General features: G+C 42.6%; 2 protein-coding genes across 2 annotated transcripts; both read left to right on the forward strand.

The window, feature by feature from the left end:
• The first annotated feature begins 4,130 nt into the window (after positions 1-4,130).
• LOC129072238 (olfactory receptor 1A1-like) lies at positions 4,131-4,708 on the forward strand. The gene is given in 2 exon segments (XM_054575660.1): positions 4,131-4,446; positions 4,449-4,708. Coding segments are annotated over 2 exon segments (576 nt in total).
• A 9,650-nt stretch (positions 4,709-14,358) lies between these two features.
• LOC129072239 (olfactory receptor 1A1) lies at positions 14,359-15,288 on the forward strand. Its single transcript, XM_054575661.1, has one exon. It carries the CDS (start codon positions 14,359-14,361, stop codon positions 15,286-15,288), a length of 930 nt encoding a protein of 309 aa, XP_054431636.1.
• The last annotated feature ends 4,127 nt before the right edge of the window (positions 15,289-19,415 follow it).

The following is a 19,415-nucleotide window of genomic DNA, read 5'->3' on the forward strand; positions in this document are numbered from 1 at the left end:
CCAAAATATAATGCAATTCCAATTAAGTGACTGAACCTCGACTTTGAAGTCTCAGCTCGAATTCTCCTCCTCAGAGAGGCCCTTCTTCTCGTCTTTATTTTAAGAGCAACATGCACACCGCAGTTACCCTTCATTGCACTGGCATGCTCATTCTTTCCACGGCACTCTCTGCTTGCTAACATTATCTTCTTTATATGTTTATGGGCTCATGGTCTTTTTCTCCTCATGAAAGGGAGTTCCTTGCCTGACTTGTTCACCACATTATTATTTTCATTGCCCCCAAGAGTGGTGGAAGCAGACTAGAAACTCAACCTTTGCTTATAACCTGTTGCAGTAGTCACATAGCATGCCACAGGAGAACACTAAAAGGATATTCAATTCAGCTTTGTTGGTCATGGAGGGCTTCCTGGAAGAAGTAACATCTGAGCTGAGGCAAAAGCAAGCGTGGTACCCTCAGGGCACTGAGGGGTTCAGAGAGGCTATGGAATAGAGGAGGGAGAATAGTGGGATGTCTGTCTTGATAGGAGGAGTAGAAATGTATGCGTACATAAAATGTGGTCTGAAGAACATTTAATAATACAGAAAAATGCATGCAATATAATCCTACCTGGAAGGTGTCTGAAAAATACATCTGCACAGTGTTAAGAGGTGCCCAGACTTGCAATATCATGAGGTAGAATGGGAACCTGATCCATAGTGGGGCATGAAGGTCTCCTGTCAGGGAGTCTCCATCATATGTGTCCCTAAACTGAGGGAGGACACATCTGCGGGGACATTGGTGCAAGGACTCTTGAGCTGAAAGGGAGGAGGATCTGAGCAGCTCTTCCAACACGTCTACTTCCAATGTGCATTCCATTACCTCTGAGGAGTCACAGGTCTGTTGTCGTGAAGGGACAGACTCCCGTCCGTGGGGCAGATCCCTGGGGCGCTTAGTGTTAGGGGAGAGCCTGTGTGGATAGAACAGGGGAGCGGAGCTACAGGGAAAGGGGTTGTGTTCTCCACGCTGCCAGGGGCTCGTCCCTGCACGCGCTGACAGGAGTAGAGCAGGGGAGGAGGGTCACCAGGCCTGGACGGAGACACCAGGATGGAGGGGTCTCTGAGGGCCAATCCCTCACCTGGACAGAGCTGGACACAGCCCACTGGGCTGAGAGCCTGGCTCGGCCACCCCTGAGAGGACAGGCTCAGAGCAACGCCCTCCGCCCAAGTCAAGGGCATTTCCTGAACTGTCAGACTGAGCAGAACAAGTTCCCTCCAGAGCCTCCCAGGGGAGCAGGGGGTGATGTTAGGGGACAACAGTGTTAAAGGGAGGGAAATCCATGAACCCCTCCAGAGCCCCTGGAAGCAGATATTGCGATTGTCTTGTGCTGAAGAGGAAACTGTGGCTCAAAAAGGTCAAGGGAAGACACACAGTAGAAAAATCTGGATCTGCTCTTTTTTTCAAATCTTTACAGTATTTTTTTTCCATCACCATTTAGGATCTGCACGTTACTCCTGTCACTCCTAATGCCAGACACTGGTATCCTCTGAGGGGAGGAAAGGAAGGCCTCCCCATCGGCGCCTGCCTGAGCCTGACTGTCTCCCTGTGACCTGTCTATTCAGCACCGCTGGCAGCCTGACGCTGCCCCTGCTCCAGCGGTAGCACCAAATACAGTATTGATCAGCCTCTTGAACACACAGGCTGCCCTCACCCCACTCCCTAGTCCTCATCTCTGAATGCTCTCAGTTGTCCTTCCCTCTGCCTAAAACACTCCTTGCGCCGTCACCTCCCTCCCCTGTTCCTCATACCGTCTGCTGCTGGGAGCAATGACAACTGTAGTCTTGCCTCGTGCAGAGCCAGAGACTAGTAAACACTGTGTATTCCCAGCCAACCCTGAGACCACCCGATGCCAAGGGTCGGTCCCGTAGGAAGCAATTTCTCAGTCAAAACACAGACTCCAAATTCCTGAGTGTTCCTCAAGATGCCACGCTGAGGTTCTTTGAGTGAAGGAACGCTCCAGTCGCTTCACCCTGCTGGGGGTGGGGGCGGGCGCTCTGTCACACCGGCTGTCCTGGTCTGCGAAGCTCTCCTAGACACACCAGTGTGTAGGGACCCTCCTTTGTCTGCTCTCCTCCACCCGCTACTGTCTGCGCCTGTCATTTGGTGGCTCCCACCACCTGTTGGAGGAATCGCTTGTCTTCTGGTGGAAAAGACTTTTACACTTACATCGCCCTTTTCCCAAACAGTGTTAAGATTTTGTTACACTCTCCTTACAAAATGCTTAGACCTTTTCTTCCCTGCTTGACTCTGACCCTTCAGAGATGGACAGTATTGGCCTTCATATCTTCACTGCACCTGGCACGTGCGGGTCCACGTTTGCTCTTGCCCGTGGGGCTGTGCTGGGGCTGCTGTCTCGCCCCAGCTGCGAGCTCACCTGCCTGCCTGCGCTCCTCTCTGTCACGACCACCAAGGACCCATTGCCTCCTTTTCAATCCTCCACATCATTGGAGATGGATATGAAAAGCCGTCCTGTGTATTCAGAGGCTGCTCGGGGTGTGGAGCTAACATCATGTCAAGTTCATGTCCGGGTGGCCTACCTCGGTCACAGCAGGTCTTTCCAGTACTTCAGCTGAGGCAAGGCTGCAGGCAGGCCTCTCTTCGTTACCTCATGACCTCTGGAATAACCCTGGGGTCTCGGGCCCGGGCCACACAGGGACTGGTGCTAGTAATTTGTTTCCCCGGTAGCTTCAGTGTGAGTTCTCTTAGGGGTTCTGCGCGAGCCTGAAGCTCAGTCATTGTCCCATGGCCTTAACATCCCCCCAGGAATAGTTCCTGGGGAGGGGGAAGGATATGGTCCAGCAGTACTGGGATTTCCGTTAAGAAAATTTATTAACTGCCCATCTCTTGGATTGAATTAGAGAGCTACCCGATCCATCCAAAAATATCTCCTTTGGCTGCTGCTATCTGAAATGACACACTTTAATTGTCATAAAAGTTCTCTGCTAAAAGCAGGATATCTTGCATGGAGGAAAGCAATGGTGAGAGCTTCTGGGTGGAAGACACTGTGGACTAAGGGGCTCCAGAATCAGGGGGCGCCAGAAAACTTGACTCCGTGCACACTGGCGGACCCCCTGCAGATCCTCCAGGAGTGGGCTCCAGGGCAACCGGCAGTTGCCCCCCTGCAGAGTGGGTGCCCGGCATGGGTCTTCCCAGTGCAGCTGCTGCGCATGTGGCCAGAGCTTAGATCCAGCACAGCCCCGCGCCACCAGCCGCTCTGGGGCCTGTGCTTTCCTTGCTCTTCCCTCTGAAAAACACTGAAAAGACAGGTTCAGCCTCAGAACAGACATAAAGTTGTCTTAGAACTGCTAACCCACACCGTTGAGAAAAAACAAATAAATACCTAGAGTATATGTGTTCATGGCCCCTTCTTGAATTTAGTCAGAGACACTGTGTGCAAGAATTAGGTTACTTCCTCCTGCTCCCCTTTCAGTGTGGTTACGTTATTTGTTTGAAATACTGTGGGAGCAGGGTGAAAATAATTTAACCAGATTATAAACCACACCATATAGGCAGATACACAAGTTACAGAGAAATAGATACAGATATAGTGTAGTGATACGTATAGACATAAATTATGAATAGGGGAAAACCAATTCAAACAGATTGCAGATGTAAATAAATAAATCTGACTGGATTTCAAACGAATAATAGAACTACATTAGAATGGGGGAGAAATGCTAACCCAAGTAGCTCTTGAACATCATGTTTTCACTATATACCCTCAGGCTAATGACACATTTAACTGTAAAAACATATTTTATCCTCGTTCTTAATTTGTTTTTCATAATAGAATTGGTTAGTGACTCTGAAACTACTTTACGGCACTCTATAGTTGAGTAATAAGTGAATATAATGTGGGTAATGCAAGCCAGGTTTCTTCCTGCTGCCAGGGGGACCTCCACACACGGGAAGGGGAAGGGCTGGAGTACACCCGGCGCAGCGGACTAGGACTGGAAGCATGTGCGTAAACTCGTGGTTCTGAAGATGATAGATACTTAGCCAGAAAGAGGGATAGATAGATGATACATAAATAGATAGATGATGATAGAGAGAGAGAGAGAGAGAGAGAGAGAGAGAGAGAGAGAGATAGACAATGGCATATGACTGTGCGATGGCCATCAGCCGCCCACTTCATTACACGGCGATTATGAGCCCACGAACTTGTGTCCTGCTAGTCGTTGGGTCTTGGGTGGTTGGCAACGTCAACGCCCTCCCCCACACTCTGCTCACAGCTAGTCTGTCCTTCTGCGGCAAGCAGGAAGTGGCCAACTTCTACTGCGACATTACCCCTTTGCTCAAGCTGGCCTGTTCTGACATCCACTTGAACGTGAAGATGATGTACCTCGGGGTCGCTGTTTTCTCTGTGCCACTGCTGTGCATCATCGCCTCCTATGTTTGCGTCTTCTCCACGTCTTACGTGTTCCATCCACCAAGGGCGTGCTCAGGGCCTTCTCCACCTGTGGCTCCCACCTCACAGTTGTTTCTTTGTATTATGGGACGGTCATGGGCGTGTACTTCCGCCCTCTGACCAGTTACAGCCCGAAAGATGCTGTGATAACTGTGATGTACATCGCAGTGACCCCAGTATTAAATCCTTTCATCTATGGTCTGAGAAATCGGGACACAAAGGCTGCCCTGGGGAAACTCTTCTGCAAGAGAATCTCCATGTAAGCAATGGGAGTTCATAGGTTGGAGACTGCAGTTGCCAATTAAAATGCACTTGGAAATCCATCCCCAATGTCCTCCCCCTCCAAGAAACCACCTTTGTCTTTACAGCTACTCAATTTCTCTTCTCTGAGATCTTGTAACAGTTCAATGAGACATTCCATTGAGATTATCAAATTGTGCACGTTATTTATTGCTCCTTTTGGCAGACTGGCAGACAAGGAATATTGGAATCTGTCCCAGCTATGTTACTGACTCGCAGAGCAAAGTGAGAATTTTAGTTGCTTTAGAATTTAGAATTTAGTTGGAGTGCCATCCTGTACACCAAAAAAAGATTATGGGTTTGATTCCTGGTCAGGGCACATACCAAGGTTGTGGGTTCCATCCTTGGTCAGGGTACATACAGGAGACAACCAATCACAGTTTTTCACATTGATGTTTCTTTCTCTTTCTCTTCCTTTCTCTCTAAAATCAATAAATGTATCCTCAGGTAAGGATTTGAAAGATTAGCAAAGCATAAATCAGACTGGAGTTGGTAAAGTTCAGAAATAGATGATATCATGTAAAAGACTCTGACAGAATGACTAAATTTTAAGAAAGGGAGTCATACAGGGAGAATGAAAATTCCAGTGGGGGGAAGAAAGAAACTTGTACAAACTCAAAAAAACTCTACTTGAGGCAAATCAAGTTATGAGCCTCTCCTAGTTTTCTATCAGTCAAAGCACATGGCACAGGGTATTTTCAGTGTATTGTCATAATGCTACTGATTGTGCATGCAAATACTTGTGGTTGTTTTTTTAATGAAACAATAAACAGACTCATAGACATAGAGATCAGACTGATGGTTGCCAGAGGGGAGGGCAGCTTGAGGGGCTAAATGAAAAAGGTGAAGTGATTAAGAAGTACAAATTCGTAGTTGCAGAATAGTCACAGGGATGTAAAATACAGCATAGGGAATACAGTTAGTAATATTGTAATACTCTGTATGGTGCCAGGTGGGGACTGGAAATACTGGGGGGAACACTTGGTAAAGTATATGAATGTCTAACCACTGTGCTGGACACCTGAAACTCATACAAAACAATATTGAATGTAAACGGTAATTGAAATAATTTTAAAAATTTAAATAACTAATTTTAAAAACTGCAATAAGAGTCAACACGAAGGAAAAGTGTTTAGTGACACATAGTTCAAAATGCATCATATAGTTTCAGAGACAGTAGGTATTTCATTAAATATCAAATATACTCGTGTGCATATGTACTTTTATTCTATCACATATATTATTGGCTTTTTAAATTTTCAAAATAGTCTTATAGTACAGATAACAATAGCCCTCTGTTACAGGTGAGGTGACAAATCTCATTGCCAAAAAATGAAGTGACCTATTAGATGTTTTTCATTAGAAAGTACGTGAGGATTTTAGCCTGGTTTTCTTCATACATAATGCATTTTTCTGAATCGATGGTGGGCCCATGGAGGAGATTAAAAGAATGAGTAAATATACCTAAGTCAGTCAGAATGTGCGCACTAGCGGGAGACACAGCTAGAATTTTGAGAGGCAGAGAGGACACTCCAGCCACGATAATAGTTGAGTTACAGGACAGAGGCAGGAAACGTGGGCTCCCACAGAAGTTATCAAACTGTAAAGCACAAAAATGACCCGATAACTCCTGGTCTCAGTTCCCTTTCTCATCATCATCCGGTCCGCCCAAGTGTTCCCAGTCCCACTGAAGAGGATGCCGAGGAATTTCACATAGAGGACATGACAGTAACATAAATCATAGCTACCACACTCCATTCATGTATCTGGATTCCCAGGAAGTCATGGAAATCATTAAGTGATGTGTCGCTGGGCCATGGGCTCTGGCAAAAACCAGAGTAGAAGGGACCTTTTTTTCTCTAAAGCCATGCCTTGCCTATCCTGTAGAAAGAATGAAAACCAGGTATCCTCTGAGGACTGTTGCTCAAATTATTGACAGAAAAGAAAAGCTTCCAAAATAATTTTATAAAGCAATTATACTATTGATTTTAAAGCCTGATAAATATTTCACACAACTAAAACCACAAAAGAATCTCATTTGTGAGAATGGATGCAAAAGTTCCCAGAAAAATATAAGCAGGAGCCAACAAAACAATAAAAGAACTTTCTACCTTCCCCACATGGGGATTATTACAGGAATGCACGGCTGGTTACATATTTGGAAAAATACTGTTGCATTTTGCCAAATGCTTTTTCTGCCTATATTGAGATAGTCATATGATTTTTCTTTCATTCTATTAATGTGGTATATCACATTGATTGATTCATATATGTTTAACTCCTGCTCTTTTGGGTTTCATTTCCATGAAATATCTTTTTTCACCCCTTCACTCAGCTGATGTATGTCCTTAAAGTTGAAGTGATTCTCTCGTAGGAAGCATATTGTTGGGTCTTGGTTTTTATCCATCCAGCCACTCTGTCCTTTTAATTATTATTAAATTATAGTTGACATGTAGTATTATATTAGTTTCAGATGTACAACGTAGTGATTCTACATTTATATGCCTTATGATGGGACCACCCTGATATGCCTAGTAACCATCTGTCACCATACAAAGGTATTAAGTACAATAATATTGACTACCTTATGATTTTTTGATAAGAGAATCTAATTCATTACATTTAAAGTAATTGATAGGTAAGGATTATAGTCATTTTTTCCATTGTTTTTTGGATGTTTGGTAGTTCCTTTGTTCTTTCATTTTTACTGTCTTCCTTTGTGATTGGATGATTATTTTTGCAGGTGTGCTTTGATTCCTTTCTCTTTGTCTTTTGTGTTTTGAGTTCGCTTTGTGGTTATCATGAAGCTTACATAAGCCTTATAGTTATTAGAGTCTGTTTTAAGCTAACAGCTTAACTTTGATTGCAAAAACTCTACACTTTGTCCCCACCCAACAATTTACAATTTATGGCACAATTTACATCTCTTTATATTGTTCATTTAGTAACAAGCTATTGTGGCTATAGTTATTTTTAATATCTTTGTCTTTTAAACATTATACTAGAATTAAAATGATTTAAACACCATTATAGAATTAGAGCATTCTGAGCTTGCCATTATACTTTACCAGTTTTATACTTTCATGTTACAAATTAACATCCTTTTGTTTCAACTTGAAGAACTTCCTATAGCAGTTGTTATAAGTCAAGCCTAGTGTGTTTTTCATTTCAGCCTGAGTATTCATGAGCTCCAGAATTCCTCTTTCATTCTTTTTCACGATTTATATCTCTGTTGAACTTACTTTGTTCATGTATTGTGTTCTGATTTGTTTTTTTTTTTTCTATCTGTTTTCTATTGTAGTTTGCTGAGTGTCTTAAAATAATTATTTTGAATTCTTTGTCAGACAATGCCTAGATCTCCATTTCTTTGGTGTCAGTCACTAGAAGATTATTGTATTCCTTTGGTATCATGCTTCCTTGGTTTTTGTGTTCTTGAATTCTTCAGTTGTTGTCTTCATGTCTGAAAAAGCAGTCACCTTCTCCAGTTTCTACTGACCGGCTTTAGGAGAGAAGTACCCGGTACATCCATCACTCAGTCCACCAGCAACTCTAATGCTCTCTCGGACCTTTTCTGTGGATACGCCCACTCCATGATTGTTGTTCCCTTGTGCGGAGTGAGTTCTTAAGACTGCATGACTTCTCTCAGTCCGGCAAAGTCAGACCAGGTGCTGAGAGTCTCCAGTTTGTTTTCCCCGGCGATGCCCTAAAATGTGTGCTTTCTCCCAGTCTTGCAGAGTTGGGTGAGCTTTCTGCACATGCTCACAAGCCACCTCCAGAGGCTCAGACTCACATGCCATAGGCTGGCGTGCAGGGAGTTGGCCACTGGAAAATGGATGAGTTCTGGGGGTGCCTATGGATCAGTGGGGGGGATCCATAGATGAGGTGTCCCAAGCAATTCAAGGGCTAAACTTCTCAGGTAGAATCCTGACACTTAGCACTAGAAAGGCTTCAGTGCAGGCTGCAAGTACGGCCAGGGGAAAAGCTCTGCCACAGTCCTTGTATCCCATGGGGTGGTTCCAGTTTGTACTGAGCGGCGGCGGAGAAAGGCCCACATTCCAACAAAGGGGCTAGAATGGGTCCACCCAGAGCTTAAACCCTGGCGACACACTACCTCAGAAACCCTCTTGCCCATCTTGCCTGCTAGAAAAGAACTCTGGAAACTATGACTCTTGAGAACCACTGTGTGCCCTCAGGGGACAGCTCTAGGTGTGTGTAATGAGTTTCAATTACCCGATGGCCAGGAAAAAGACATGTGGGAGTCACGGTCCTGGAGACTTTATAACCTGGTGGATAATTCCAAACTTCCTCTATGCTGTGGCCACCTCGGTTCCTTCAGGAGGAAACCGGAGTCCGCCCTGTCAGGCTCTGTCCAGGACAGCTCTGCCTACCCCTTCTGCTCCACCCCAACCGTGGGGTCGGGAAACACGGGGCTCCCCTTTCCAAACCATCCTAACCTTATCTCCTTTGCCACGGGAACAAAGGACCCAGGCTGCAAGCCTACTACTGGAACTTTCTCCAGCAGGCCTGCAGCCCAAGAGGAATGCTAACAGGTGCTAGACAGCTGGCTGTAAATTTCCCATCTGTGGGAGAGAAGTAAAGGCAGGATCAGCACCACTTCTGACCGCACCTGTGCTGACTCCCCAGGCAGGGGCTGCGGACACTGAAGAACAAAGCCTCCACCACAGGGACATCAAGGGGTAGGTTAGCCAGCAACTGCATTACATACACTATCTCCTTTAACCCTCACAAACCCTGAAGAGGTAGGTAAAATTATTTTGTCATTTTATCAGATGAAAAAATTGATGAATTGAATTGCTTAAGGTCACACAGGGAAGGACTGGCACTAGGACTCAGACCTTGGTTCCAGGACCCAAGGTCTCCAGATTGAATGGACAAAACCAGGGGGCAGGGGGGAGGGAGAGAACCCTCTCCTCCTGACAATGGACACTGGGTATTTAGGGACCCTTCTGCATAAAAACAGGTTGAGCAAGGGGTAGTTTTGATTTGGTGATCTCAGTCCTGAGCTCTCCATCTCCTGAAGAAATACGGTGTGTGCGCGCGCGTGGTTGGGCAGGGGGTCATGTGTGCTTGTGTGTGTGCACCAGCGTAAGCCTGCTGGTCTTAGAGTGGAACTGCACGCCCACCGGGCACACCCCCTCCCGCACCCCACAGTGCACGCCAACAGGCCCCTTCAGAAAGTTATGTTTATCTCATTGTCAAAGCACTTGGATGACATTTCTTTGACTTCATCTACTACCCGTGATGCCAAGGGGAGCATTTGGCCTCCTGTGTCCCTGGAAAACTCTCCTCAGCCCTGTCACACTCAGAGCACAAACACTTTCCAGGAACAAGGATTTTAGTGGCTCTCATTGCCTGGAACTCCGGTTAATCCCAGTGATCTCAAGGCTCCCCCTGTCTCTGGCATTCGTGCAGATGCATTTCCTGGTCCGTCTCCCTGTAGCATATGGTTCGTTTACCTCTCTCCACGGTGTTTCAGCAGGGGTCGTCTCTCCCATGATGCCACCTTGACCCCTAACACTGCAGATTGTGAGGTCCCTGTGTCTCCTCCAGCTCCCCGTGCCTTCAGTTCTCACATCGATTATACCAACCACTTCTCATCTGGTGCAGCTTCTTACATTTACTAACTCTTTTTAAAATCAGCTTGCGGTTGTCCTTGCACCAGGTTTTCACTCAAATGTTGCCTTAGTCATCAGTCATTTTATACATCCAAATACCTATGTTTGCATTAAACAAAAAGTTGTTTATTTCTATTACCAAAAAATGGGTAGTTCAATTTACAGCCGCTATACTAATTTTTACTATGTTACGAATCAAGTACATACTGAAAATTCTCCACAGGATAACCATGAACTCCTTTTCCAGGCTGATTTCTCACTTTGTGTGTTTTCCCCATCAGTCCTTGTTAAATTTTGTTTTAATTTAACATCTCTTCTTTTGTTTATTGGCTGTACCCTTTTCCTCTCCTGTGACTCGTCTACTCTAACCTTTTGCCCATTATTTCCTCCTGTATTTTCTGTCCTCTTCTTAGTGAGGCTCATGTGTATTCTGAACACTAACGCTTTGTCCGTCACGCATGTAGCAAACACCGCTTTCCCATCCATGACTTGTCTCCCCTCTCATTACATTGTCTCTTTCATATAAATGTTTTAAATTTAAACTAGTCAAAATATAAGACATGTTTCTTATGTTTTGTGTGTTTTGTACTGGTTTAAGAAATTAATTACTTTCCTGATATCATAAACATACTTGCTTCTAAATTTTTTTCAGTGTTGTTGAGATATAATTGACATATAGCATTGTGTAAGTTTAAGAAGCAGAAGGCATTGGTCTGAGATGCTTATCGTGTGCTCCTCTAAACTTCTTGAAGCTTTGCTTTTCACAATTAATCCTTTAGGGATTATTTCTTGTATATGGGTATCCCACTGTTCTAACACACTTTACTCTGGTCAGCCCATCCTTTCCTTGCCCATTTCTAAACCAACACACGTCATACACCCTCTGCTAATAAAGGCTTGATCTGTGTCTGAACTCTCTACTCTGTTAATAGGTCTGTTCTGCATTTCCTGCATCAGTACTACTCAACTGTTTCAACCACCATAGTAAATTATATTGATACTTAAGGAGACCATTACTTTCTCCTTATTCTCAGTCTTCAAATTATCTTAGCTCTTTATATCTCCTCATTCTTCTGCATGCTAAATTCCATGTTTAAAAGAAATCTGTGGTATTTTAATTAGGATTGCATCAAATTCATAGATTAATTAGAAGAGAACTGACAATTTTACCATGCTGAGTCTCGCCATTAACATCGCTTGCCTCTTCATTTTTTTAGGTATTCTTTTTCATCCTTCAGCAAAGTTTCATAATTTTTGAAATCAGATGGACCTCTTTTGTTAGAATTATTTCTAGATTCCTTAATATTTTCTATTGCTATTGTGAATGAGTCTTCCTAAAAATTGTATTTTCTAATTTGTTATTATTTAAGTATAAGAACAATATTGATTGTTTTTAATATTGATCTGTATTAAACATACTTACTAATACCTCTAGAGATTCCCTTGGGAATTCTTGATTGACTTAGAGATTTTGGGGGGTTTTCTTTGTAGACAATCATATTATTCTTTTGTTCTTTCCTTTCCAAGTCTAACATACCAAAAAATTCTAGTATTATTTTGCAAAGAGATCAAGGCTTCACCTGTTTTACACAGAAGATCAAATTAGCTCTCTACTTCACGTGGTCTGGGGCTGCATCTCTTGAACTAAAGGGAAATTACAAACCAGACCCCTGCCTTTAGGACCTTGTTCGTAATTGGAAAACTCAAGGGGCCAGAGCGGCGGCATCTCTGTCTTACAATTCTTGCTAAGTATTCTTTTTGTTTCTCATACCTAAGTATTCCCATTTCTTTCTTTTAGGTTTGGAGTTTTTTTTAATTATTTTTAAAACTTATCTAGAATTTCTATGTGTTTTCATTGGAACAGGGCCTGTCGACATCAGCTTAGTCTGCTATATTGCTAAGAATCACACCTCTAAAATATACTTCCACACCAAATGAACTAACCATACTGTCTGAGCCCTTCAACTTCATTGAACTGTCTCAACCATAAGATATTATGATCCTGTGCAAGGATAAGGAAAGGCATTTTAAGAAAGAGGTCCAAATAATCTTAGGTTCAGAGATAGAAAAGGACATCTTATTTTGGGAAATATACTTAGATCTGCATCCCCTGTGCCCGGCATATAATTCACACATGTACTATAGGAAATATTGAGAATTAGTAATTGAATTAATTATATATTGAACTAATTATTGAATAGAGTTCTCTTTAGAAAAATTAGTGAATGATTCAGGATGCCCTAAAAAAGGATAGTAAATACTACAATATAAATAGATCTCAAAATGTGTAATAGTTTAAACAGAATTAAAGTTTATGTCTCTCCTATGTAACAGTCCCAGTCTTGGTCATGGGTGGCTCTGCTGGATGTAGAAAACTAGAGGCACAAGTTCATTTCACCGTGTAATTCCACTATGCCGTTCAGCCTCTGGGCCAGTTCTATCTAACTCACAGGGAGCCCAGAAAGGGAACATATGGATGAACTGGCAGACTAAAATTCAGTCACAAGACCACACCTCAGTGCAAAGGAGCCTGGGAAATCTAGTCTAATTTTGTGTCCAGGAAGAAGAAAACAAAGTGGGTTTGGATGAGTAGCTAGTAGTCTCTGCCATTATTAGTATGCCTCAGAGTAAAAGTGGACCAAAGAGGGAAGACTCTATAGTCAAGAAGTTAGGAAACATTACAATATTTCAGGTAGAAAATGATAGTTATCTAAGGTAAAGCTCTGAGACAATAGGTAGAAAAGTTAAATTATGTAAGAATTATTTTAAATGCAGAATCAACAAGGTCAGATGTCAAAGTGAAAGATAAACTGGGTGTGTGTGGCTGTGAGCATCCCACATGTGGGAAACCAAAGCAATAAATTTTGATTTAACTCTAGAAATAGAGTGCAAACTTATTTGTTCATAAAATGAATAATATTTCAAAATAAACTCTCTGAGGATGATTAAAATAAACAAAGTATGGTTTCACTCCTAAAAAAAAAAAAGAATTTGCAAACTACTTAGGTTGGATGTGCAAAGTAGGGGGTTTAGACAAACAAGCTGGCAGGATGGCTGAATGGAGAAATACGGAAAAGAGACATTGAGGCTCCAGATGCCGGCCTGCGAGCTTTCTCTACAGTCATGGAAGTGGCTATAGAGTTGGATGCACCAGCAAAAGAAATAATAAAGAAAAGAGAGACAAAAGATAAAAGCTTTGCAATGATCTATATTAGAGAGTTTTCCAAAGAGGTAAAGCCTATCAAGGAGAGGGTGAAAGTTTTTATTTGAAAATGGGATTCTAGGGGAGTAAATTCACTAGGCTTATTTTTGCTAAGACCTCAGCCCAATGGTCTTTGTGATTTATAGTCTTTGAATGTCATTGTAGATACCTTTTACTTACTGGGCTCTGGGATTACTATGACTTTGGTCATTGGAAAAATTCTTAATTTCCAGGCTGGCCCTTGTACTAACACATCTTTTGCACTGGAGTAGTTTGTCAAGATTCCAAAATGCTGTTATTTCCAAATCTTATGTAATAAAATTAGCACATGGTTCTGGCTTTTCCATTAAGTTGTAAGGTCCTTGAGAGCAGAGACTAGGTCTTACAGGTTGAATAAATAGATTACTAAATTGCATTTTTCACATTTTTTTCCCATAAGCCTAACAAAGTATCTAGTACATGCAGTTTGAAAATGAAGTACTTGTTAACTGATTAAATCCTAGGTGCTTGGGTGATGGTGCTGGAAGTGGGGAGGACAGGCACTTCCGATTCAAAGATGGCTCGCTTCTCAGACATGAGTGTCCAGGGCTAACTGTCGGTTAGTCCCACTGATCAACAAGGATATTTGTCAAAAATGTTGGTTTTCTCCAGATTCAGTAAACCCACTTGTAGAGATGACTTATCACTTGAGTCAAAACTGGTGGATAAAGAAAACCATTAAACACGGTAAATTCACTAATTCTGGATTCCTCTCCTCTTTCTAAATAAAAGAGCTATGAGAGAAGACAACAGGTCCTCCACCCTGGATTTTATCCTCCTGGGAGTCAGCGGGCAGCAGGAACAGGAAGGTTTCTTCTTCATCCTCTTCCTGTTCATTTATCCCATCACACTGATTGGAAACTTGCTCATCATCTTGGCCATTCACTTCGATGTTCGCCTTCACAACCCCATGTATTTTCTCCTTGCCAACCTCTCCTTCGTTGACATCTTCTTTTCTTCTGTAACCATCCCTAAGATGCTAGCCAACCACCTCTTGGGCACCAAGGCCATCTCCTTTGGGGGATGCCTAACACAGATGTACTTCATGATTGCCTTGGGAAACACAGATAGCTACATCCTGGCTGCGATGGCATATGACCGCGCGGTGGCCATCAGCCGCCCACTTCATTACACGGCGATTATGAGCCCACGAACTTGTGTCCTGCTAGTCGTTGGGTCTTGGGTGGTTGGCAACGTCAACGCCCTCCCCCACACTCTGCTCACAGCTAGTCTGTCCTTCTGCGGCAAGCAGGAAGTGGCCAACTTCTACTGCGACATTACCCCTTTGCTCAAGCTGGCCTGTTCTGACATCCACTTGAACGTGAAGATGATGTACCTCGGGGTCGCTGTTTTCTCTGTGCCACTGCTGTGCATCATCGCCTCCTATGTTTGCGTCTTCTCCACGGTCTTACGTGTTCCATCCACCAAGGGCGTGCTCAGGGCCTTCTCCACCTGTGGCTCCCACCTCACAGTTGTTTCTTTGTATTATGGGACGGTCATGGGCGTGTACTTCCGCCCTCTGGCCAGTTACAGCCCGAAAGATGCTGTGATAACTGTGATGTACATCGCAGTGACCCCAGTATTAAATCCTTTCATCTATAGTCTGAGAAATCGGGACATGAAGGCTGCCCTGGGGAAACTCTTCTGCAAGAGACTCTCCATGTAAGCAATGGGAGTTCATAGGTTGGAGACTGCAGTTGCCAATTGAAATGCACTTGGAAATCCATCCCCAATGTCCTCCCGCTCCAAGAAGCTACCTTTGTTCTTTACAGCTAAAAATTCTCTCTCTCAGATATTTGTAACAATTTGTGATACATCTTATTGAAATTGTCACTTTGTACACATTGTTGTCACTCGGCAGAGTGGCAGCACAGAATATTGGGTTCGTGATTCAGCTACTGGACTATAGGAAGTGGAAAAGGTCTGGAGCTCTGCTCCTACAGCTATGTTTATAAAAAATAATATCTGTCTGCCACTGTCACAGGATGTGAGTAAAAGAGCTCTTTACTCGGAGGATATAAATCAGTAATCAAATGTCCATTTTTATCAAGCTGTGATGTTTAATCATCTGCACTGGGCTTGTCGTCTTCTGAGGGCAGGTCTTAACACATCACTGTACCTTTTATAATTCTGGTCATACAAAGTGTATCCAATAATTCCTGGTGGAAAGTGGGATGAAAAAATGAAAATATCAGTCTCTGAAATGTAATGTGATAATGATCAGATGTCATCATACCAGATGTTATTTACTCATCTATAAGATCTTTAAATAAACTGACCAGGGGAGATATTTTTGTTCTTGCTGTATTGTGGGTTAAACTAGATTGTTTCTCAAGAGCATAAGCCTCTCTCTAATATCTTACTAAAATGGCACGCACCCCTAGTTATTATGTTTTAAAGCAATAATTATTCTAAATAATATAATAAGATGCTGATTTACTTAAGTATAAAATGAAACAAAGCTACAGTGACAAAAGTTCATGCGTCAAATAATAAATGAAGAAAAGGCAAAGTATTAAAAACGATATGACTGTGCCTCCTCAGAATGGCCTGGCAAGGTGAGGCTTTTCTCTGGGTGACCAGCACTGCTTACATGGGTGATAGTCCCCAAAACAGAGGCAGTTAACCCTAATTAGAGGTCACTAAATACCCACTAAGGAACTCTACTACCTATGATTTGATCCTGTCCGTGAGAAAATTATAAAAAACATTTTAAATATTCATAAAATGTAAATGATTGTACTTAAACATCATATTCTCAAACAGAATAACATTTTGAAGAGCTGGATTGAGTGTATCTTAGAACAGTGTGCAAGTTGTTTTATTATCTACTATATTTAACTACCAGTAAAAATGTAAAATTACCATCTTCTACAGATAATTCACATTGCCAAGAATTGTCCATGAACATCAGAAGATGACATTATTCACCTTTTAATGTTTTCTGAGCCTCTGAAATTTCAAGGATGAGAACTATCCCAATTATCTTCTTTTTAACCAAAAAGGATTTGATTACAAATGCATATGAGTCTGTGTGAATGCATGACCAGAGCATGAAGGGAATCAAAGTTAGTCATTGAAAATGTTACAGAAGTGTATGGTCTGTCTCTCCCCACTAGAATATGAAGACTGGGGGTCTGTTTTGTTCTGCTGTAGGTTTATCACTGAGGGGCTGACATATGAAGAGGGACCCAAAAAATGGAATTTATTTATAAAAAAATTATATGTTTATTCTTGCATGTTTAAACTTCAGTCACCTTCAAAGTACTCTCCATTTGAGGTAATACACCTATCAAGGCAGTTTTCTCCACTGCTCAAAATAGTTTTTGAACTCGTCGATTCTGATGCCTTCTAGTGCTTCTGTTTTTTGTTTCACCTCTTCCACAGTGGCAAACCATTTCCCTTTGATGACTTTTTTCATCTAAGGAAACAAACAAAAAAAATAAGTCACTCAGGGAGAGATCAGGTAAATAAGGAGGGTGGAGCATAGGGGTCATGCCGTTTTGGGGCTTTTGGTCAAAAACTGCAGAACCCTCAGCATGGTGTGGGCAGGTGCATTCCTAAATCACCCATCATAAAATGGACAAACACATTGAAAGGGTCTTCAAAAAAAATTCCCTGGGGCAGAATGCCGCCTCTCACAACAATGCCAGCTGGTACACTGACCCAGATGGGTTCCTAGAACACTCACCTAGTGGGGGAGACCTGTACTACAAGGGGCCCGCCCACCAGAAGATAATTCCACATTTTTGGGGGTCTCCCCTCATATAGTAACTATTTCATGCATTTCTATTAAATTAATAAATGAATCTTGAAATATTATGTTTAAATAATGAATGCAACAAAGCTAATTTCTTGTTGTGGTTAAACTCAAAAAAAGCCAAATAGTTTGAGATATTTCAAGTATTTTCCATAGTAAAATATTAAGTGCCAAGGGAATGCTATAAAAGAACTGAGGATGTAAACTCCCAGAACTTCGTACCAATGAACTGGTCTGTCAGTCTGACATTATTTCTCCGTTTAAATTTAGACAAAGGAAGTTGACCTCCCCTACTGTATTTCCTAATAAGAATCGATATGTATGTTTATACCTTTAAAGGCAAATAACAATCATTGCCCCTCTATGGAAAGTCTTTGTCTCAGCCATGTCCCTTTGATTCTGTCAAACATGCCGTCTCAGAGTAATTTTGACACTATCATTGGCATTACTTCCTGCACCAACGTCCAGAGATTGACCAAGTCTGGTAAAGACTATATAGCTAGCAGGTCTGCCCGGGTCAGTGAGGGTCCATTCAAGAAACAGAAGGCACATCTGGTATGTTTAAACCAAGAAGATATAAAACAGGTAAGTAGATACATAGGTGTGTCCTGAAAGAGACTAAAGGACAGAAAAGACAGATGCTAAGGTAACCCAGAGATTACTAACTGCAGGAAGGAGTTACTTCCCCTAATTACAAAAGGGAAAGGTGGTGTCACCAGAACCTAGGAGCTCAAAAGGGGAATGACCATATATCTGATGCTCTGAGGGGAGCTGCTGAACAGCTGCCACGCGGGCTTCTCCTGCTGAAGTGACCAAAGCTTTGACTCCCGAGGTAGGATCTGAGTCCGCAGTAGCACGTCTCCTTTGGGGGACAGGTGCTGTAGTTGCTATTAATCTCTGCTGTTGGGAATGGAATACAAAAGTCATCCCAGGTATAATTTTAGACATGGGCCCCCTTGTCCCCTTCACTGTGTATCAGCAACACGACATCCTTTCTGATTGGGTGAGCACTACAGCCAGCAGAGAAACCTTTTTTCCTGAACAGCGCACAGAGATGTGTCACAATTTGACTGAATCTTAGCAACATAATAGTAGTATTTTAAAATGTAAATCCCAAAAGATTATTACTAATACCCTTTTATAAAGTTAAAACAGCTTAAGTAACCAAAAAAAAGAAATTTTCTTGGAATAAGTATAGATGAAAAACAATCAGGGCAAGATGAGCATAGGATTCAGAACAAAAGGAAATTCAAGAAGGGAGAGATAGGAGAATGCAACTAAGGATACAATGTAGCTAGAAGTAAGTTATTACTGAAAACTTAACTTTCGGTTGCATGGTGTGTCTAGGGCAGGAGTTCCCAACCTCCAGGCTGCAGACTGGTACCAGTCCAGGCCTGTGAAGAACTGGTCGCAAAGCAGGAGGTGAGCTTGAATGTGATGCACTTGAATCATCCTGAAACCATACCCGCCACCCTGGTCCATGGAAAAATCGTCTTCCATGAAAACAGTCCCTGATGCCAAAAAAGTTGGGGACCACTGGTCTAAGGGTATTTATGATATTATTCAGGTAGATAAATAGACAGGAATACAGATGATAGATGATAGGTAGATAGACAGATAGATGACAGTTGATAAAAGCTCTCTGCATGAAGCAATGGTGAGATTTGTCTTGAAGTAAGATTGGTCAGGGAGAGAGACATAAGGGAGCAGGAAAGGGTGGTGAGATCAGGAGTTTCATTGGGCAGCTGTAAGGAATCTAAAGAGCCCCTCGCTGGTGCGGCTCAGTGGATCGAGCACTGGCCTTCAAACCAAAGGGTCGCTGGTTCAATTTCCAGCCAAGGCACATGCCTGGGCTCTAGGCCAGGTCCCCAGTAAGGGGCACACAAGAGGCAACCACACATCGATGTTTCTTTCCCTCTCTTTCTCCTTCCCTTCCCTTCTTTCTAAAAATAAATACATAAAAACTTAAAAAAAAAAAAAAGGAATCTAAAGAGCTCCAAAGAGTTTACAGCAATCTAACAAGCAGTGAACAT

The sequence above is a fragment of the Pteronotus mesoamericanus genome, unplaced genomic scaffold, assembly GCF_021234165.1.
Source record: "Pteronotus mesoamericanus isolate MK-2021 breed Mesoamerican mustached bat unplaced genomic scaffold, CSHL_Meso_final contig_317, whole genome shotgun sequence".
Lineage (NCBI taxonomy): Eukaryota > Metazoa > Chordata > Mammalia > Chiroptera > Mormoopidae > Pteronotus > Pteronotus mesoamericanus.